The sequence below is a fragment of the Phyllobates terribilis genome, unplaced genomic scaffold, assembly GCF_046119375.1.
Source record: "Phyllobates terribilis strain yellow unplaced genomic scaffold, ASM4611937v1 Scaffold_2__4_contigs__length_985480577, whole genome shotgun sequence".
In the NCBI taxonomy this organism is placed as follows: Eukaryota; Metazoa; Chordata; class Amphibia; order Anura; family Dendrobatidae; genus Phyllobates; species Phyllobates terribilis.
Window position 1 is genome coordinate 865,175,839 of NW_027362762.1, and position 22,667 is coordinate 865,198,505.

The window sequence follows — 22,667 nt, forward strand, 5'->3', positions numbered from 1 at the left end:
AGGAGCATGATCTGGTCTTGAGTAAAAGCAGGTGTGCCGTAACCCAAAGGTAAGAAAGGGAATAAGATTATTGCCAAGGTGCATGTGGTCTGTTCATGGTTGCTTTTACAGTATCTACAGGCAGTGGCGGGCTGGAGTGAGAGCCCACCAGTGACAATGATTCTGGGGGTCCACTCTTCGGCTATACACAAATATTACATTACCCTCATTCACTAATTTACCTCTACTGTATATAATAATAAATTGGGTAGTTTGTTAAATGAAAGATGTGATGCTGCCCTTATCTGTACATAGTCAACCAGATGTTCTTCAAACAGAGGCAGGACAGACATCTGTCTGAGATGGTTTAGTGAATCCTGCATTGAGCAGGGGGTTGGACACGAGGACCCTGGTGGTCCCCTCCAACTCTTACATTCTATTATTCTAGGTGTATTGTGCCAACTACTGCTTGTAAGGAGAGGTGGAGGGCACACTCCTGAGCATGGATCCACCAGGTAATTTACTTGTTCCCCAGTGGGCCAGTCCGAGCCTGTCTACAGGAGCATTTTTTCTTTATCTTGTTGGATACTTGTGAGCTTCTAATGGACCACAGGGTGGTAGTCATGGGCGAGTGTCGCTTCTTTGACACCCCGGCCTGCTACAGGAAATAGTGTACTGTGGGGTAGCATGTGTGATGATACTTCGAGATCTGAGATCTGTTAATGCGCTGAGTGCAGAACTTTCCCGTTTAACCCTCTCAGTCAAGAAGCCAAACCAGCTGTTATAAATGATGTTCTTTTTATGCACAGTCAAACAGGTGAACATAGAGTAACAGGTTATGCATGCTTCATCACTTGCCACACAGTACTCAGGCTCCATTCTCTGAGTTACAGTCTGCACTTTGTTTCTGGCAACAGGTACATCACAGTAGTGAGGAGAGATCTTAATTGCCTGCATTTTCCTTAGGGGTAGAGTCATACGGGCCCACGTGTGTCGCTATACCCTGATCTCCTGTGTCCTTACTTATATGAGTCCCAGGGGCCGCTCGTAAAGACGTGCTCCCTGTTTCAGTACCCACTGCAGGGCGATACCTTGTCCCAAGGTCCCTTTCTCACTGGACAGTATGCTTCAGTACCCACAGGAAGGCGCTATCTCGTCCCAAGGTCCCCTTTCTCGCTGGACAGTACGCTTCCTGGACTTGTAAGCTTTTCTCTTGCAGGGTTCCCCACTTGCCTGTGTCGTCCTGCTGCCTCTGTAACTAGATCCTTTTCCTCATGAGCCTTGTAGTTCCACACTAGGAACAACCTGTCTTGCCTCTTTCTCTTCCTCTTCTAAACTGACTAAAATGGATTCCCTTCTCCCAGAATCCACAGGACTCCTTCCCACTATGGACTGTACTTTTAATTAACCCTCAAACTGTTTTTGTTCCTGCTGCCTCTGTGTTACTAAGCAAATTTCACCTTTCACTTACATTCTATACAAGAGTGAAAAGTAAAACAGTGACATCTTGTGGCCTGCGGTCAGCAGTGCTGCCCACAGGGAAATAACCATTAAATACATAGCTGTAACATACATGTAAAATACATTTGACTCACCCCCTGGGCCGTGGGGCACTCGGATCCGGGCAACAGGGCAATAATGGGGGTAGTAGTGGCAACCCGGTCCGTGGTTCAGGTGTCACGGGTGTGTCGCCACGAAGATCGTTGCGATTACACAGCCTGACTTCTCGCAGCTGAGTTTTTGGTGCTTGGTGTTTTTCGGCAGGGAGGGAGTTAATTCTCTCTCTCTGTGCTAGACGAGGCCCAGCCTCGCCCAGCTACAGTTAATTTTGCAGTATTGGGACTCCTTCATATACCTGCCGTTCTGATAGGGTAGTTGTCGGTGAAAGCTTCTCATGCAGACTATCAGAGCGATACATGGTATTGTGGAGTTTGGAGCGAAGTGTACTCGGTGTGGTTTTTTCCCTTCCTCGCTTTATTCTTTATCCCCTTACCCGTTGGTGTTCCCTCTGTTGTAGTGGTGTAAGTTTTTGTATGCGAGGTGGTTTTTGGTTTGCCCCTTGTACTGTCTCGTTCGTCTTGTACTGTGTTTGGCGTATACGGTCCTGACCCCAATTGTTGTGATCGGGGTCCTTCTCAGGACTAGATTACTGAGGTTCAGGGATTCTCAGGAGGTAGGTTTACGCTGGCGGCCTGGACCTCTGTACCATCAACAGTACCTCCAGGTAGAGGGATTAGGCAGGGCCTCAGTGTAGGGTCAGCATAGGCTCCTGACCTCCTGAACGCCGAGACAGCGTGACATCAGGGTGGTCAGACCAGTGGCAGTCTTCTATATGTTTTGCAATGTCCGACTACGCCACCTGTGGATTGCGGTCAGGGCTAACCGCCGCTGCAGTGCAGACCGCTGGGGCTGATATAAATGTGCAGCACTGAATAGTACAACTCCCCACGGGAGGAGTATGGCCCCAGGGCATATATAATATATAATGGATGATGGAGGGGATGATTCCGACCGCGATAGCCAGGAAATGGAGGCCTCTTAAACAGTTCAGGGTCTTTATTAGAACAGGTGAAACGACCCAAAAACAGGCCCGGCTAGGAGGGGGCCTGGATGTCTGAGAACAAGTGGGAAGCTGGCCCTGATCAGGGTGAGGGTGTAGGCCTACCGTGCTCTCTGCACTCTCTCTGGCTATTTCCCTCCTCGTGGTGTAATAGCCCACGTTCCTGAGCTCACCGTGTCTTCTCGCCCGTATGGCTGGAGACTTGGGTCCCTTTTTACTCTTGGCCTGGTGCGGCTTCACCGGTCCCTTCTGCTGTGGCGGAACCTCCAGGCTTCTTAGGCCAAAGGACATACAGTCCCCTGCGGACTGGTTATTTGCTGTAGGACTTGGAATCCTAACAGCCTCGGACACCAAAGTCCGGTAGATTAGCTTCTCTATCTGCCAGGACAGGCTCGCTTCGCCTCTTGTCCCTGGCTCGTGGCTCTCCTACTGCCACACGGCCTCTTAGGCTGCAACACAACTGTCTGTCCCTGCTCTGGGACACCTCTCTCCTCAGACACAGGTTGTCCAGTTCTCCTCTAACCCTGCCCCCAGTTCCAGCTTTTATAGGGGCAGCCTGCTCCCCCTACTGGCCTGGGACAGGAGGTATTGCATGCTAATGGTCCTCGACCAGAGAACCTCCCCCTTGCTCTCAGACACAGCTTTATTATACATTTGTGGCATCCAGGCCAGGGTGACACACATTAAACCAACAAAAATATCAGAGTAGTGGGATGCCATCCTCACCACCTTCACAAGCTTACAGTTTACTAAACATCTGTCCATCCAGATCTCCAAGAGGAATCAGCAGTTTCTTCTAGGACTTGGCAATAATTTGCTCAGGAAAGGGTCTTCCTAGTACTCAACCTTTCTTAGTTGTATCTGTTTCTGTAAATTGTCCTGAATGACAATTAGGATGTGCTGTGTAGCAATACAGAAGGGTGACTCGCATTTACTGGCTAAATATTTTAAATGGCAAACCACAGCGTAAAAAAAACCTAAAAATGAAATGGTATGTAGAAATTTAGCAATGTCTAGCACACTCTACTTAAAACACTTCACATAAACTCTTTGTCACCCTTATTTGTAAGAGGCACCCTATAGAATTATATATGCTGCATATATCTAGGAGATTTTCCAAAATTCCATCCGTTGCTAAATCAAAATACTTCTTACTTTTACACTTACTTACTTTTCACTTGGGAGGTCTCAATCCCCTCTAAAATACATTACTGTACAATGAAATGCTATTCAGTGATCTTCTATTGAACCAAGTCTAGGGTGTGGGGCTTACAAGCTCAATGCTATATGCTAATGTTAGGAGAGCCACAACCCTACAGTGGTCATGACAATGATCAATAGAGTTACGTTTGCTGAAGTGTTTCGGACAACTGTTATAACGGGAGAAAAAAGGATCAGACACGTGATCAACATGCCTGATCGAATGTACAAAGGAAAGGTAAGCAGCTGCCAGAGGTGTCACAGTGACTTCCTCCTCCATCCTCAAGCCTTACACATAGTGTTGAGCGAGCACTAAAATGCTCGGGTGCTCGAAGCTCGGGCCGAGCTCGCCGTGATACTCGGGTGCTCGACCCGAGCAACGAGCCCAATGTTAGTCTATGGGAGACTCGAGCATTTTTGCGGTGGCACCCCCGGCAGTCTTTTAAAAGCCTAACAAGTGCCCAAAACGATAGTGACAGTGCTCAAATGACATGGGGACAGCATGGGGATCGCCCCAGGAAGCATTTCTGACCCCCAGGTCACTGCTGTCAACAACGTGGTCAGAGGTATTAAGCCACTTTTACAGGCTCACAATAAAACGAAAGTGAAACTTTTTTCCTGTGAAATATGTTAAGGAACATCCTTTCCAGGGAAAAGACTTGTGTATAAGTTAAAATAAATGACCAAAAACAAAACTACTCCTCCACACCTTCGGCTATGTTCACAAGTAGCATTTTTTATGCGTTTTTACACTTTTGTATTGCTTTCAACTATGACAAATGCATTCACCGGGAAATGTCATTTTAACATTTTACAACCTCATCTGACCATGTGCTGTGTGACACATGCATAAAGTGCTGAAAAGACATGGGAACAGCATGGGGAAGACCCCTGGAAGCATCTCTGACTCCCAGGTCACTGTCTAAAAGTGTGCCCATCATAAGTGATCCTTGCCGCATCAGAAGATGCAGACTTGCAACTATCCCCATGCAAGTTCTAGTCCCAGGGCAGTGTTCAATTGTACCTCCCCCATTCCTTGCAATACAAGCGCAAGTATGCAGCCTGCCACCCACCCACCCCCAGGCTGCAATACCATACTGCTTGCTTGCTTGAACTTGAAATTGGGCCTTTTAGGCATGTGGAAGCGGAATCTGGCCACCACGTCATGGCTGTGTTGGCGGCCTGGAATCCATACTCAGTCCCCAGCCGCCCGGCGGCCGGGTGTTCATACTCAGTCCCCAGCCGCCCCGCGGCCGAGCGTCCACACGGTCCCCGTCCATAAACGGTCCCCAGCCGCCCCCATTTCTCCTTGGAACATCCCCCCACACACTTTTCTTAGCCCGGCCTGCTTTAGGCAGCATTGGACGAGCCCACCAGAGAACCAGACTCCTCCGGTGGGCCCTGATTTCTCCATCGGTGGAGTTGAGAGTGCCAAGGTGAGGAGCATGATGATGATGACAGAAGTTAGCATCTGCTATGTTTTCTTTTAATGCAAGTGTAAGTGTGCAGCCTGCCACCCACCCACCCCCAGACTGCAATTCCATACTGCTAGCTTGCACTTGAAATGGGGCCTTTTAGTTTAGAGGAGGCCGAAGCTGGCCACTACCTCATGGCTGCTTCGGCAGCGAGGTATCCATACTCAGTTCCCAGCCGCCCCTATTTGTCCTGGTGTGCCTTATACATAAGATTAAGCGCGTATACCAAAACATTACCTGTGCCCTGCCCAGTGCATTTAGTGGGAAGGAGAGCCTATTCCGCTGTAGTGTGTGCATGCCAAATCCCTGTTTATGGTACATGCGAAGATGCCTCCCACCTTGCACCTGTCGTTGCAGACTTGCAACTATCCCCATTCAAGTCCTTGTCCCAGGGCAGTGTTCAATTGTACCTCTCCCATTCCTTGCAATGCAAGCGCAAGTATGCAACCTGCCACCCACCCACCCACCCCCAGGCTGCAATACCATACTGCTTGCTTGCTTGCACTTTAAATTGGGCCTTTTAGGCATGTGGAGGCGGAATCTGGCCACCACGCCATGGCTGTGTCTGCGGTCTGGTATCCATACTCAGTCCCCAGCCGACTGGTGGCCGGGTGTCCCCGCTTGCTCACCAGCCTCCAGGGGGTGGCCGGGTGTCCATACTCGGTCCCCAGCCACCCCTATTTGTACCGGTAACCTTTCCCACACTTTTCTTAGCCTGGCCTGCTTTAGGGCAGTATTGGCCGAGCCCACCGGACTATCAGACTCCTCCGGTGGGCCCTGGCTTCTCCATCAGGGGAGTTGAGAGTGCCAAGGTGAGGAGCATGATGAGGATGATAGAAGTTAGCATCTGCTTTGTTTTGTTGTAATGCAAGCGCATGTATGTAGTAGCGGCTAGGCCTGAGGAGGTCAGCGTTTTGGCTCATATCCTACCTCCTCCGAGGATTGCTGGATGTTTTCCTCCTACTATCCAAGTTCTATGACTCCCGTTAAAACAAAGCTTCAGGTGATAAATGATGGATGAGGTAGTGGCAAAGGAGAAAGAGCAGGAGGAACAGGGACCATTCACATCAATATCAGGCCAGTCAACCAGATATGTCTTGTAGGATATGTTTCTGTAACAAATGGAGTGGTTCGGCTACACAGTTATAGGGCATACAGTGAGTGCAATGCCTACCAAAAATTTCGAGGCACTCCAATGCCCCTTGGAAATGACATGGAGGTCAGAGGGCGTTAACTAAACCTTTTTTTCCATTTATAGCAACTGGGTCTCCTGTGCACTGTTGGCCTAAGCAGTGAATGGAAGGCTTTCCAAAAATTATGAGGTACTGCAATGCCCCTTACAAGAGCCATGTGTGGCACCCCAGGGGTCTGGTCACCACAGTAATAGAGATTACGTCGGAGAGCAAGTGGGAGGTTTCCTGGTCAGGATCCCTTAAACATGCAACATCCTCCTGCCCCAGTCCTGGGAGGGGAGAATTCTGCCCTTATAAACTGGATCTGGGGTGGGGTTGAGTGAGTCAGAGAACAGTCAGACTCAGAGTGAGAGCAAGGGAAAGTAACAGCAAGGAGCTCTGTAGGAGCTAGGAGCTAAAGACGAGGGGCTGGAAGCTGAGCAGAGCTCGCCCTGGCAGAAGACAATAGGAACCGGACACAGGAGTCCGAAGCTGTGAGGACTTATATATCCAGCAGAAGAAACCAGTCGGCAGGGGATTTCAGGTCCTCTGGCCATAGAAGCCCGGAGGCTCAGTCACAAGCAAGGGACCAGCACCGCCGTCGTGGAGTGGAGGCTAACAGAAGGCCCCAAGTCACCAGCCATACGGGTGAGCACTACACGGTACACTGAGGGATGTGGGCTACTTCTACCCGCTTACAGCAACGTAGCCAGGAAGAGTGCAGACAGACGGGGAGGCCTACAACTTCACCTGGCCAGGGGAACTCCTGCTTGCTCACAGACTGACCAGGCCTCTTATGCTAGCCAGTACTCCCGGGAGGGTCTACCTTATAATCATCAGTAAAGACCCTGAACTGCACTGCAAAGCCCCTTAAAAGAGCCATGCAGTACAGCATATTACAAACATAAGTCCCATTATTGGGGAGTGGGTCTCCCGAGGTATTTGCTTATGCTTTCCCAGCAAAAGCTGCCAAAAATTAGGACGGAGCAACTTGCAATGCCCCTTACAAGAGCCATGCAGTACAGCATATTACAAACATAAGTCCCATTATTGGGGAGTGGGTGTCCCATAGTATTTGCTTATGCCTTGCAAGCAAAAGCTGCCAAAAATTAGGACGGAGCAACTTGCAATGCCCCTTACAAGAGCCATGCAGTACAGCATATTACAAACATAAGTCCCATTATTGGGGAGTGGGTGTCCCATAGTATTTGCTTATGCCTTGCAAGCAAAAGCTGCCAAAAATTAGGACGGAGCAACTTGCAATGCCCCTTACAGGAGCCATGCAGTACAGCATATTACAAACATAAGTCTCATTATTGGGGAGTGGGTGTCCCATGGTATTTGCTTATGCTTTCCCAGCAAAAGCTGCCAAAAATTAGGACGGAGCAACTTGCAATGCCCCTTACAAGAGCCATGCAGTACAGCATATTACAAACATAAGTCCCATTATTGGGGAGTGGGTGTCCCATGGTATTTGCTTATGCTTTCCAAGCAAAAGCTGCCAAAAATTAGGACGGAGCAACTTGCAATGCCCCTTACAAGAGCCATGCAGTACAGCATATTACAAACATAAGTCCCATTATTGGGGAGTGGGTGTCCCATAGTAGTTGCTTATGCCTTGCAAGCAAAAGCTGCCAAAAATTAGGACGGAGCAACTTGCAATGCCCCTTACAAGAGCCATGTAGTACAGCATATTACAAACATAAGTCCCATTATTGGGGAGTGGGTGTCCCATGGTATTTGCTTATGCTTTCCCAGCAAAAGCTGCCAAAAATTAGGACGGAGGAACTTGCAATGCTGGCACCCTGGTGGTATAGTGGTGGTGAAGGCTGAGGATAAGGAGAAGAAGATTAAACAGCCGAAACGAGGAAGCGTATACCCATGTGTGGGTGTGAAGCGGTGCATGTGAATACACCTCCCGAAATTACACAGTGGATTTGACTTTATGTTACTCTGCTGTCATTTGGTGGTGATGAGAAGTCTGGCCCAATCCAGCCCTTGTTCATTTTGATAAGGGTCAGCTTGTCAGCATTGTCAGTTGACAGGCGAGTGCGCTTATCAGTTATAATTCCCCCAGCGGCACTAAAAACACGCTCCGATAACACGCTAGCGACAGGGCAGGCCAGGACCTCCAAGGCGTACAGAGCGAGTTCATTCCAAGTGTCCAGCTTGGATACCCAATAATTAAAAGGCACAGAGGAATCACGGAGGACGCTGGTACGATCAGCAAGGTACTCCCTCACCATCTTTTGAAACTTTCTACTCCTTGTGAGAGTACCCTGCGCCTCAGGGCCTGTAAGCTGGGCGGGTGTCAGAAAACTGTCCCAGAACGTTGACAGTGTTCCCCTGCCTCTGCTGGATTGGAGTTGCATCTCTCTCACCTGTACGCCTTGGTTGGGCAACGAACTGTGACCTCTGCCGCTAGCGTGTTCAGATGGGAATTTTTTTAAGAGTTCTGCAGCAAGGGCCTTCTGGTATTGCCCCATTTTTGTAGACCTCTCCACCTCAGGAATAAGAGAGTGAAAGTTCTCCTTGTAGCGGGGGTCTACAAGTGTCACCAACCAGTAATGACTGTCACCCAACATTTTGACAACGCGAGGGTCACGGTTAAGGCAGCATAACATAAAGTCAGCCATGCGTGCCAGACTGGTAACGGGCAAGATTTCCGTGTCCTCACCAAGATGACAACTGACCATGCTCTCCTCCTCCTCCTCCTCTTCCTCCTCCCCCCTGTCCTCAGGCCACCCACGCTGAACCGACGGTATGACACTTGTACAGGTACTACCGTCTACAACGCATGATAGCAGCTCCTGTTCTTCCTCCTCCTCCTCCTCCTCCTCTCCCTCATTGTCCCCCAATGCACGTTGGGATGAGATGAGGCTGGGCTGTGTGTAATCGCCCGCTACGGCTTCTTGATCCATCTCATCATACTCTGGCTGCAATGCCTCCTCTTTAATTCTCTGCAGAGAGCGTTGCAAAAGACAGACAAGTGGGATGCTGACACTAATGATGGCGTCATCGCCACTCGCCATCTTGGTGGCCTCCTCAAAGTTTGTCAGGATGGTACATATGTCAGACATCTAGGTCCACTCCTGAGGTCTTATGTGTGGAGTCTGACCTGAATATCGACGGCCTTGTTGCAGCTGGTACTCCACAACTGCTCTCTTCTGCTCACAAATCCTTTGCAACATGTGGAGGGTAGAGTTCCAACGTGTGGGGACATCACACACCAGTCGGTGTGCCGGAAGCTGCAAACGCTGCTGCAACACAGCAAGGGCGGCGGAAGCTGTAGCCGACTTGCGAAAATGAGCTGACAGGCGGCGTACTTTCACGAGCAGATCTGGCAACTCGGGGTACGATTTAAGAAACCGCTGAACCACGAGGTTAAGCACATGAGCCAGGCATGGTACGTGTGTGATCTCACCTCGCCTCAGAGCCGCCACCAGGTTACGGCCATTGTCACACACGACCATGCCGGGATGTAGGTTCAGCGGTCTCAGCCACAGATCTGCCTGCTCTTTCACAGCTATCCACAACTCACAAGCAGTGTGAGGTTTATCACCTAAGCTTATGAGTTTCAGCACAGCCTGTTGCCGCTTGGCGGAGGCAGTACTGCAATGCTTCCAGCTTGTAACTGATGTGGTGATATCTGAGATGGAGGCTGAACATGAGGAGGAGGAGGATGCGCAGGAGCTGTACACTGTGGGGGCAACTCTGACTGACATAGGGCCCGCAATCCTCAGTGTGGGGAGGATGTGTTCCGTCCCAAGGTCCGACTGGGTCCCGGCTTCCACTATGTTTACCCAGTGTGCCGTCAGAGAGATGTACCGTCCCTGGCCACAAGCACTTGTCCACGTGTCCGTTGTCAGGTGGACTCTCCCAGTAACTGCGTTGTTGAGGGCACGGCAGATGCTTTGGGACACGTGCTTGTGTAGTGCGGGGATGGCACACCGGGCAAAATAGTGTCAGCTGGGGACCGAGTACCGAGGGACGGCCACCGCCATAAGATTGCAGAAGGATTCCGTCTCCACCAGCCTAAAAGGCAGCATTTCCAATGCAAGCAGTCGTGAAATGTGCGAATTTAGGACTGTGGCCTGTGGGGCGTTAGCTGCGAATTTCCGCTTTCGTTCAAAGGTCTGGGATATGGACAATTGAACGCTGCGGTGGGACGTGGACGTGGACGTTGATGCTGTTTCTTGAGAAACTGCCATAACAAGTGAAGACTGAGAGGAGGGGGCATTTTTACATGCAGTATGGACAGCGGATTGCCTTGCACACACAACAGGGGGTTCTATTGCACGCACAACAGTGGAAGAAGCAGTGGTGACACCCGCTGACACTGGTCGTGGACCCTGGGTTTCGCCCCACAAAGTCGGGTGCTTTGCTGCCATGTGCCTGATCATGCTGGTAGTAGTCAGGCTGGTAGTTTTGTCACCCCTGCTGATGCTGGCATGGCAGGTGGAACATATGGCCTTTTTGTGGTTATCAGCAGAGTCTTTAAAAAAATTCCAGACTCTGGAAGACCTACCGCTTGTACTGGCAACGTCCCTCGTGTTGGTGTTACGGGGAACGGTTGCCTGCCTTCTGTCTGCGGCCACCACACTGCTTCTTCCTGCCTGTTGGGGTACTCTGCCTCCCTCCCCCTGTGTGCTGCTGGCCTCACTCTGCATGTCCTCCTTCCACGTTGGGTCAGTTACTAGATCATCCACCACCTCCTCCTCTTCCACTTGCGCACCACGATCCTCCTCCTCACTTCCTGGCAATTGTGTCTCATCATCATCCACCTCTTGTGACAGATTGCCAACGTCGACTTCCTGTGGCCGTGGCTGTTCAAATATTTGGGCATCGCAACATGGGATCTCCTCTTCCACCACTTCAAGCGTATCAGGCGAGGGGCCCAAATATGGAAATGGACCAGTGAACAGCTCTTCAGAGTGTCCAAGTGTGGGATCACTTGCTGTCTGATGACACTCGGCATGGTGGGAGGAAGGAGCATCAGGGTGAGGAGGAGTATGCGGTCGAGACTCACGGCTACTAAGAGTTGACCGTGTGGAAGACAGACCGGAGGTGGTGGTGCCCAGGTAACTGGAAGTATTGTCTGCTGTCCAATTAATAACCTGTTCACACTGATCATTTCTCAATACTGGTGTTGTTCTGTGCTTCCCTAGTAATTCGGTCAAGAAGTGGGAGCGAGAAGATGTGGCTGTTGGTTGTGGCACATTTTCACCTTGGCCACGGCCCCGTCCTCTGCACGAACCATCACCAGAACGTCCACTTCCACGTCCCTTGCCACGCGCCTTGCCCATTGTAAATGAAGTAAAATAGCTTACACTTGCACTATCAATGGAAAAAGGGTAATAAAGAGTAGATTAGAACCGTGGAAGAGGAAAACCACAGTTATTGTTTACTGGGGTATACCACACTTTTTTAAATAGAGATATTTGCGGCTGAACAGTGAGCGACACACTCAAACTGCTTTTTTTTTTAGATACCAAAGGCCCAAAACTGGATAGTACAGCGATTTGACCCGTGGAACTGCGAAACCACACTGGGATGTCGGGCCTACACAAGACTATTTTCAGCAGATATATTTTTGTGTCACAACAGTCAGGAGACACTACTGTTTTTCTTTACGGAAAAAACTACCAAAACCTGAATAATAGAGATTTTTTACCGTGGAACAGCAAAACCACAGTTATAATTTACTGGTGTATACCAGGCTTTTTAAAATATATATATATTTGCGGCTGAACAGTGAGCGACACACTCAAACTGTTTTTTTTAGATACAAATGGCCCAAAAGTGGATAATACAGAGGTTTGTACCATGGAACTGCAAAACCACACTTGTATTTATTGGGCCTACACCAGACTATTTTCAACAGATATATTTGTGTCTGAAAAATCAGGGAGACACTATTATTATTTTTATACAGCAAAAAATGCCAAAAACAGGATAATAGAGATGTTTTACCGTGGAACATCAAAACCACAGTAATAATTTACTGGTGTATACCAGGCTTTTTAAAATATATATATATTTGCGGCTGAACAGTGAGCGACACACAAACTGTTTTTTTTTAGATACAAATGGCCCATAGAACTGCAAAACCACACTTATGTTTCTCTGGCCTACACCAGACTATTTTCAACAGATATATTTGTGTCTGAAAAATCAGAGGCACACTTTTTTTTTTGGGGGGGGGGGTCACACCAAAAGGTTAATAAGATGGGTATTTGTACATTGTGAAGGAGGAAAAAAAAAAAGAGGATTTTGATAAAAAAAAAAAGGATTTTTCCTGGCCCCCGGGACCTGGAGCTAAGTCCAGCAATTTCAGCAACAGGAGCAGCACACAGGACTGTAATGCAGCGTTTGCCTGTATAACCACTGTGTCTCCTATACAGCCTGCCTGCCTGATATACCTGGGATGGGTATTAGTCCTGAGAAGGACTGTTTGTTTGTTCTGGCAGCCTTTACAGACCCTACACTAACTATTTTGCAGGATATATCTCTCCCTAAATCAGCAGCACTCTCCCTACACTGTCTGATCCGGAGCGACTGTGTCCAAGATGGCGGCGCCCGGTTTTAAATACTCAAGGTGACGCTGTGCGGCCAGCCAATCACTGTAATGCCCACAAACAACATGGCTGCGGCATTACAGTGACTGGCTGGCGGCAATCCCTGCATGTTCATTGGCTCTGTAAAGAGCGCCAAACATGCAGGGCGGAGACCCGAGCTCCCGCCCGAGTAACCCGGAAATGCTCGGTGCTCGCCGAACATCCCGAGTAGGGTGATGCTCGAGCGATTACCGAGCAGAGTCGAGCATGTTCGCTCAACACTACTTACACATGGTCAAATATTCAACTATGAAGGGGGGTACATGCAAAACTTGTCAACCAAATTGAGCAGGCACGTGTATCGTGAGTAAGCAGAATGAGGCTGGCAGCTGTTATAACTGTATGGGAACCTTTAGACATGTTCAGAGAACTAAAAATAAACAATATACCTGATCAATAACTAAAAAAAAACAGTATTTCAATAAATTGCTAACAAGAATAAAATAACAGTAGCTCTAACTTTTAATGAAAAGGGAATGTCACATTATCTTGTGGTTCTATGCTGTAAACGCATTGCCAACCATTAGTTTTCCTGGAATATCACAATTTATGTATATTTTTATATATTTCCTTTTGTCTGTTAAATATTCTTCATTGTTTTCTATGATTATTATTATGCATCATGTGCTTGTTACTGGCAGAGTTGATGAGGTTAACTGGACCAAATGGAACACAAACCTAGGGATAATCAATGAAGACCCTGGAAATTCAGGGATCATGAAGAATAATCTAAATAATGCTTCAATCCGGATGGCTAGAGGTAAGAGTGTGATCCCCTGGTACAACATACCATGTGTTAATTAGATGCTTCACTATTAGCATAACGTTCTTCCTACTGAAATGCAGTACATGATATACAGTACATTAGTACAGGAAGTTCTCTTACCAAGCCAATGTGGTCTACTCGATAGAACCAACGAAGTAAAAAGGATTTTCTGGCACTTCTATCCAAAAATTAATTTTTGTATTAGAAATTCATTCAAAAACAGGATGATCCATCATGGGGATAAAAACTTGGAGAAACCAAAGACAAGAAAAATACCCAAATAATTAAAAGTAAATATATAAATCGCACAGTGCAAAAATAATAATAAATAATAAAGGGTATTTAGTTAACATAATTTTGATCAAAATAATGTAAAAGCTGTCCCGACACTTCACGGCATCCCTTGTGGGACAGTCCTAACTCTAATATTAAAAACCTTACCATTTGTCAAGTGACATACATATGGACACGGGCAGAGAGACTGGATCCCTGGTGCAAGCATAAAACCGAGGCAGGATCAGCGTCCCAGCCCAGACAAAGGGCGGCCACACCCTTTTATATGCACTAAAGCATACTAACTGCAAAGAAAAAACCTGAAGGTGTGAACTGGAACATAAATTGATGTGCATGCAAAATGTAAATGCATGTTCACACAAACTTGCACGTTTCTGGAGTACACTGCGCCCTTAGTCATAGAAATGGTGGTCTACTCGATATGTGCTTTAAAGGAATTTTCACATCTTTAAGATCTGCTCATATTTGACTCAAGATATTAAATGGAGATGAAATGAAACCAAAATAGAAATGGACACATTTTTGGAGTATAACAAGTGGTCATATGTTAGATTTGGATAGGATACTCTACAGTATTTCTGTGCAGTTAAATACAATTCTTTTTTCACTATGTGAATTGTACAGGTAATAGGGTTTGTGTTGATTTAGATAAACTATTTCCCATTTAGTATTAGAGAGTTCTGAGTTAATAAAGGGAGCTGTTTATCTCATCCTGAGTGGTGACTACAGGAAGCCATCATGTAACCCCTTATGTCTATGCAGAGCCTTAACCTTTATCAAGTTATATTAAGAAAGTAATCAGTATGGTATTTGGGATGTTTTTGGATCCTTTGTATACAGCCAGCATAAAGCTGGTGATACACATGAGATAGCTGTTGGTCAAGAATGATTGTTTGGCAGATAGCCATTTATTTCGAGTTTCACACAAACATGAGCACTTGGCTTGAACGATCATCAGAGGCTATCAAAAGCTTATCTCCCTTGAAACTAGAAAGACTGGAAACTGGAATTTTAGAGCCCCCCATACACATTAGAGGGGTTCGGCCAACAGATGATGTTCGGGGATAAAAAAAAATCCAGCATGTCTTATTTCGGACTGCCTATCCTTTAGTTCTCTAAGAGATAGACCGCCATTGGAGATATCTGGTAGCAGCTCTCTCATAGAGAACACAGGAGCGCCCGACAGGGTGAGTGCTCCTCTATTTTGCGGAGTCGGCTGAGATAGCTGCCGGTCAAACCATCAGACGAACCATCATTTGGCCGACCGCTATCTAAAGTGTATGGGGGGGGGCATAATTGTCCAATCCTTCCCTTCTGCAGCACCATCTGTCTGTTGGGAGAGAGGTAGGAGGCCCCATACCTATATGATAGACCCGTCTCTAATTCGGCTGACTTTCATGTATTGTGTATGGGGACCTTAAGAATTTAGCATAGGATTATGTCTTCCTTCATAAGTGGTAGTCATAGCACAGCGGTTCACTGGACCTTGGACGTGCAATCTGTCCTATCAACCTTTAAAATGTTCTCCTCTACTCAGACATCATTAATGAGGATTTTCTCATCCTTCTATTCTTAGCAAAAACATGGAAGGTCTTTGTACCACATATAAGAGAATTCAGCATCAAAGGAAAAAGAGTCAAAGAGCCCGGGGAGACTGGTGTACCGCTGCAACCTATATCTGAGGGTATACCGGAACAGGAATCATACGAGGACGGGACAGCTAAGCCACTGTAGACTGGACAGGCTGGTGGTACATCATCCAGTACGATGTGATGTTATTTTTAGCTTTATTCCATCAGGTGAATTACAGAGTAATTACCACAGGTAACCAATATAATCCTGGTCTGTCAGTCATCTATTCTGATGTGAATAAGATACATTTCCTTAACGTTAACAGAACGCAAAGCAGAAGGTCAAATATTTGTTTCACTAATGGAAATAAACTACTTATCATTGTCTTATCCCTACTGAAATAAAGAGACTATACTATCAGGTTAGAATCAATAGCCGTGGTGGCGGGTCCTTTTTTGTGCTCCTGTTCTCTCAGTAAGGCATCTCACATGTGCAAGATTTTTACTATCACTGAAGCCGGTGCAGAGGGGTGGGTGGGATTATGGGTGTGGGTACATACAGTATATACTTTGGATTGACTAGCCAACACTATGAATTGTCCGGAGCTTACAGCAAGACAATGGGACAAGGTAGAGCAATAAAAGTTACATATTCTGAAAGGGCTGCCCAAACCTTATTTCAGTATACAACTAGTATGCTACGGAATCTCAAGGGCTGTCATACTGTAGAGGGATCAGCTTTATTCTCATCTGCACAAAGAAAGACGAGAAGCATTGGGATGAAACTGAATGGGAGAAGATACAGATTAGATATTAGAAAAAACTTTTTGACAGTGAGGGTGATCAATGAGTGGAACAGGCGGCCACGAGAGGTGGTGAGTTCTCCTTCAATGGACGTCTTCAAACAGAGGCTGGACAGACATCTGTCTGAGATGGTTTAGTGAGTCCTGCATTGAGCAGGGGGTTGGACACGATGACCCTGGAGGTCTCCTCCAACCCTCCAACTCTAACATTTTATGAAAAATCACCTGACTGATTCCCTTTAAAACAGCCTTAGGCTGAGCTGATGGGAGGAGTGCTTAGTCAGATACTGAAGCAGGCACCACCTTGAATAGTATACTAAAAAAAAAATGACCAGGACTTCCTAACAGAACAAAGCAAGTGTGAACCGGTGCAAGCTGCTATGACTGCATACTATATATATGAATGTGTGTGCATGTAAGAAGTTGGGTTGATCATCCCTATAATGAACTGTCAAGACGTCGCTCAGCATAAGAGCTTAGCCATAAGATATAAGCCCAGCAAAGTTATATAATGCCTCTGTACACAAGCTGAATGGGCCTGACTCGCAAAGGATTACCTTCGGGTATTATTAAAGCGATTTAGAGGTTGATATGAAAATGATTCAATTAATTCCTCTACGTTAACTATGCCTTTATTGTTTATTTCGACACATTATTCTATGATGGGAATGCCAGCTCTTTACTTCTGCCAAGCTGTAACATTGCCAGAAGAGCTTGAGATAGACCGCCGAGTCACCAGAGACAAGGAGCCTAGCAGATAAAGCAAATTATATAAGGTTGTGAGCCATTCCCTATTAGGGTGTTAATAACCAGTGCCTCCTTTGAAGTCTCTCATCTATCATCAAGAAAGAACATTGTATTACAAAGAACATTACAAAGACCTGACCCACCATATCCAAAAAGATATGGGTTGCAAATTGATTCCAATAGAACAGTTGTAATACCGATCTCCCCTGCAGGGTTGCTGCAGGGAAAATTAGCATTTGTGACCAAGATTCTCCTCTGATTACAGCCGATGAACAAGATGAGTCCAGGCGAAAGTGGTGAGTGGTGTGGTTGGGAACTATGGTATTGTGAAAAGAAAACCACGGATATGTGGTTTATTGATGGAAATAAATCAGGGAAATGTTCAGACAACTGTTCCTATAGAAAACCGCATCTGTGCTATGTTATGTAATGTATACACTAATAAAAGCACTCAATACACTACTGAAAAGTACATGGGCAAAAAATACCTCAAACATGGTGTATGCGTACATATCCTATAGCATCCCTGCTACCAACTTACCACATGTGAAACAATGAACTGGCCAAAATGTCTACGAGTACCATAGATCAAGCAGAAAGGAAATTAAAAGAGATATTCTGATATTATGGAGATTACATTGATAAAGTAAGTGATGTTATACCATCACTGATTCAAGAATGAAAGGACTGCATAGTGAGATCATACCCAGTGGAATAACTTGAAGCTTGTGGGCCCCATATAAAATCTCCAACAAGGTCCCAACTATCACGGGTCTTCTCATGTGGACAAGAGGGACATTTTAGGTCACTCAAGGCTCCAGGGTGCAGGTACAACCGCGGTCTCTGCACCCTCCATAGTGAAACCTCTGCTTATATCTCTTTTGCACTGTTTTCAGATGTTCTAAAACAGGGTTCCCCAACTCCAGTCCTCAAGACCCACCGACAGATAATGTTTTCGGGATTTCCTTAGTATTGCACAGGTGATAATTACATCACCTGCACAGACAATAATTCCATCACCTGTGTAATAGTAAGGAAATCCTGAAAACATGACCTGTTGGTGGGTCTTGAGGACTGGAGTTGGGGAACACTGGTCTAAAACATTGCCTGCTCCAGATACACCCGATAGGCACACAACATCAAGGCTGGGTTCACATAGCATTTGGCTACTACATTGACTATGTCTTGCTGCCCGCCTCCAATAGACGTATACAGCCGAAAATGATGCACGGCAGAATACACAGTGACTTAGTCTGCATCATTATAGACAATGGCCCTGTCGGCACATACGTCTGAATCCTGTTTTGTAGGGGGTTCAGGCGTAAGACCCAACAGAGCCACTGAACGTAGGGGCAAACGCTATGTGAACCCAACCTTAGTCTCCAGCCATCAAATAATTTTAAATACCTAAATTCTCTTACAAAATAAAGTAGAATATTTTGTTGTGCATCTCACAATTTCCTGCACCCTCTGCAATCTTCCCATTGTTAGTCCTCGGGTGTCCTCTCTCCCTAAGGCGCAGTCAAACAGCCATATAACACGGATGACGATCACATTGCAGTGCACGGACTGGACGGCGGCTCTCCGCCAGTCTGTGCACTGCGATGCGATCGTCTGGTATACGGCCATCTGACTGCACTCTTAAAAGAACTGTGGAACATATATATACCGTATCCCTAGAAACTTCATATGTACATTTTCCACTCTGCAAATCCCCTTATGTGCCCATTCATAGGTAATTAAATTCCTGACCATTCCTAAAGGCTCGATTACACTGGCCGATAATCTGTCATGTTCAGAATAATTGTGTAATTCCAATGAATGGAACAACTGAACGATGTGTCCAAAAATGCCCGTCCATCGTACATACAATAGTTTAGGTGAATGAAAAAATTCTCGCTCATCTTTAAAAGATTGTGTAATGTAAATGTAGATCGTTCGCTCGTTCAGTGATTATACCAGCAAATAGGAGTGGAACGATCGCTATTCAACCACTTTATTCACGATTCTCTTGCTATATAAACACTTCTCTGACATCGTTTGCTAATTGTTAGTTGCGATTCCATCAGCCACCATTCAAAGGGTTATCAGCTTGTCTACACGAACCCTTAAAATGTTTTATCAGATTTATAGTGACAGAAATCTCTGAGCAGTGCCAAAGGGATCTAAGCTCCATACAGCCCTACTAACCCTCCGTCGGGTGCACGTCTGATGGGCACACATTATAAAACCATCTATAATATCTAATTATCTCAATTTCTGGTCTCTAAAAGTAATCAGTTACCTTCATAGGGATGTATTAAAATAGAGTACACAAAATCAGATGCCAAAAAAAACATTTAATAACCATAAACATATTGAAACAAAAAGTACCAAATTTCTCAACTACCGCCAAATAGCCTCCAGTTTTCATGACATAACTATAACTAAACATTAAAACTAGAGAGAGAGAACAAGAGAGAGAGAAAGTACGTGTTAGGTCGCAATCTGTCTTAGAGGCCACCCCCCTCTTTTTTCTAAGAAAACCCTACTTATTTCCCACAATCGTTGCATTATTCATTCATAAAACAAGCTAAATAACAATTGTGATGAATAAAAAGAGAAATTAATAACCTTCAAATATGAGAAGAGTTCAAGCGCAGTGAGCCTGAGAAGCCACAAAGCTCAGATCTGCTCGACAGGTCTGCTGTAACACTGTGAGATCAGGTTTCAAAGAGCAAAGACAGGAAATATCTGTCAAGGGGTAACATTTTCTGATAATTTGGAGAGGAGAGCGAAACGAAACTAATTGAGCTGTGCCTGTCAGATCAGCTGCGCCTGACGGAGTGTTAATTCAGGAAATCGGTGGTGATCCAAGATCACGGAGGTCACTTTCCGTACTAGGAGATCATTTCCATATACCCCATATAAAATCATAATTACCAACATTTAGACATTTCTTTTTAAAGGACACTTACAGGACTTTGTTTATCAGGTTGTGGCCTGCCATGATGCAGGGGTTGTCAGAATTCTTTGTATTTTGCCCCCACTTACTATGCCCTAGAATTAATTAACCCCTTAAGCCCCGCGGGTGGTTTGCACGTTAATGACCGGGCCAATTTTTACAATTCTGACCACTGTCACTTTATGAGGTAATTACTCTCGAACGCTTCAACGGATCCCCCTGATTCTGAGACTGTTTTTTCGTGACATATTGTACTTCATGATTGTGGAAAAATTTCTTCGATATCACTTGCGTTTATTTGTGAAAAAAAACGGAAATTTGGCGAAAATTTTGAAAATTTTGCAATTTTCAAAATTTGAATTTTTAAGCCCTGAAATCAGAGCGATATGTCACACAAAAGAGTTAATAAATAACATTTCCCACATGTCTACTTTACATCAGCACAATTTTGGAACCAAAATTTTTTTTTGTTAGGGAGCTATAAGGGTTAAAAGTTGACCAGCGATTTCTCATTTTTCCAACAAAATTTACAAAACCATTTTTTTAGGGACCACATCACATTTGAAGTCACTTTGAGGGGTCTTTATGACAGAAAATACCCAAAAGTGACACCATTCTAAAAACTGCACCCCTCAAGGTGCTCAAAACCACATTCAAGAACTTTATTAACCCTTCAGGTGCTTCACAGGAATTTTTTGAATGTGGAAGAAAAAAATGAACATTTAACTTTTTTCACAAAAATGTTAATTTAGACCCAATTTTTTTATTTTCACAGGGGTAACAAGAAAAAATGGACCCCAAAATTTGTTGTGCAATTTCCCCTGGGCACGCAGATACCCAATATTTGGGGAAAAAATACTGTTTGGGCGCACGGCAGGGCTCGGAAGGGAAGGAGCGCTATTTGACTTTTTGATTGTAAAATTTGCTTGAATAATTAGCGGACGCCATGTTGTGTTTGGAGAGCCCATGTGTGCCCAAACTTTGGAGCTCCCCCACAAGTGACCCCATTTTGGAAACTAGACCCCCCAAGGCACCTTTCTAGATGCATAGTGAGCACTTGGAACCCCCAGGTGCTTCACAAATTGATTCGTAACAATGAAAAAGTGAAAAAAAAAAACACTTTTTCATTTTTATGAATCAATTTGTGAAGCACCTGAGGGTTCCAAGTGCTCACAATGCATGTAGATAGGTGCCTTGGGGGGTCTAGTTTCCAAAATGGGGTCACTTGTGGGGGAGCTCCAATGTTTGGGCACACAGCGGCTCTCCAAACGCAACATGGTGTCGCTAACAATTTGAGCCGATTTTCCGTTAAATTTGTTAGAGGACACCATGTTGCATTTAGAGAGTCCCTGTGTGCCCAAACATTGGAGCTCCCCCACAAGTGACCCCATTTTGGAAACTAGACCCCCCAAGGCACCTATCTAGATGCATAGTGAGCACTTGGAACCCCCAGGTGCTTCACAAATTGATTCGTAACAATGAAAAAGTGAAAAAAAAAACACTTTTTCATTTGTATGAATCAATTTGTGAAGCACCTGAGGGTTCCAAGTGCTCACTATGCATCTAGATAGGTGCCTTGGGTGGTCTAGTTTCCAAAATGGGGTCACTTGTGGGGGAGCTCCAATATTTGGGCACACAGCGGCTCTCTAAATGCAACATGGTGTCCGCTAACAAATTTAACGCAAAATTGGCTCAAATTGTTAGCGACACCATGTTGCGTTTGGAGAGCTGCTGTGTGCCCAAACATTGGAGCTCCCCCACAAGTGACCCCATTTTGGAAACTAGACCCCCCAAGGCACCTATCTAGATGCATAGTGAGCACTTGGAACCCCCAGGTGCTTCACAAATTGATTCGTAACAATGAAAAAGTGAAAAAAAAAACACTTTTTCATTTTTATGAATCAATTTGTGAAGCACCTGGGGGTTCCAACTGCTCACTATGCATCTAGATAGGTGCCTTGGGGGGTCTAGTTTCCAAAATGGGGTCACTTGTGGGAGAGCTCCAATGTTTGGGCACACAGGGACTCTCTAAATGCAACATGGTATCCGCTAACAAATTGAATGGAAAATCGGCTCAAATTGTTAGCGGACACCACATTGCGTTTGGAGAGCTTCTCTGTGCCCAAACTTTGGAGCTCCCCCACAAGTGACCCCATTTTGGAAACTAGACCCCCCAAGGCACCTTTCTAGATGCATAGTGAGCACTTGGAACCCCCAGGTGCTTCACAAATTGATTCGTAATAATGAAAAAGTGAAAAAAAAAACACTTTTTCATTTTTACGAATCAATTTGTGAAGCACCTGGGGGTTCCAAGTGCTCACTATGCATCTAGAAAGGTGCCTTGGGGGGTCTAGTTTCCAAAATGGGGTCACTTGTGGGGGAGCTCCAAAGTTTGGGCACAGAGGGGCTCTCCAAACGCAATGTGGTGTCTGCTAACAATTTGAGCCGATTTTCCATTCAATGTGTTAGCGGATACCATGTTGCATTTAGAGAGTCCCTGTGTGCCCAAACATTGGAGCTCCCCCACAAGTGACCCCAT

The 22,667-nt window shown here is 45.9% G+C and overlaps 1 protein-coding gene across 1 annotated transcript in view; it reads left to right on the top strand.

The window, feature by feature from the left end:
- Nucleotides 1-15,966, top strand: part of TRPV1 (transient receptor potential cation channel subfamily V member 1) — a 52,012-nt gene extending 36,046 nt beyond the window's left edge. Inside the window, exons 14-15 of the mRNA XM_073670789.1 lie at nucleotides 13,645-13,763; nucleotides 15,640-15,966. Of these exons, the coding sequence (XP_073526890.1) occupies nucleotides 13,645-13,763; nucleotides 15,640-15,797 (277 nt within the window). The 3' untranslated portion in view covers nucleotides 15,798-15,966. The remainder of the gene's footprint in view (nucleotides 1-13,644; nucleotides 13,764-15,639) is intronic.
- The last annotated feature ends 6,701 nt before the right edge of the window (nucleotides 15,967-22,667 follow it).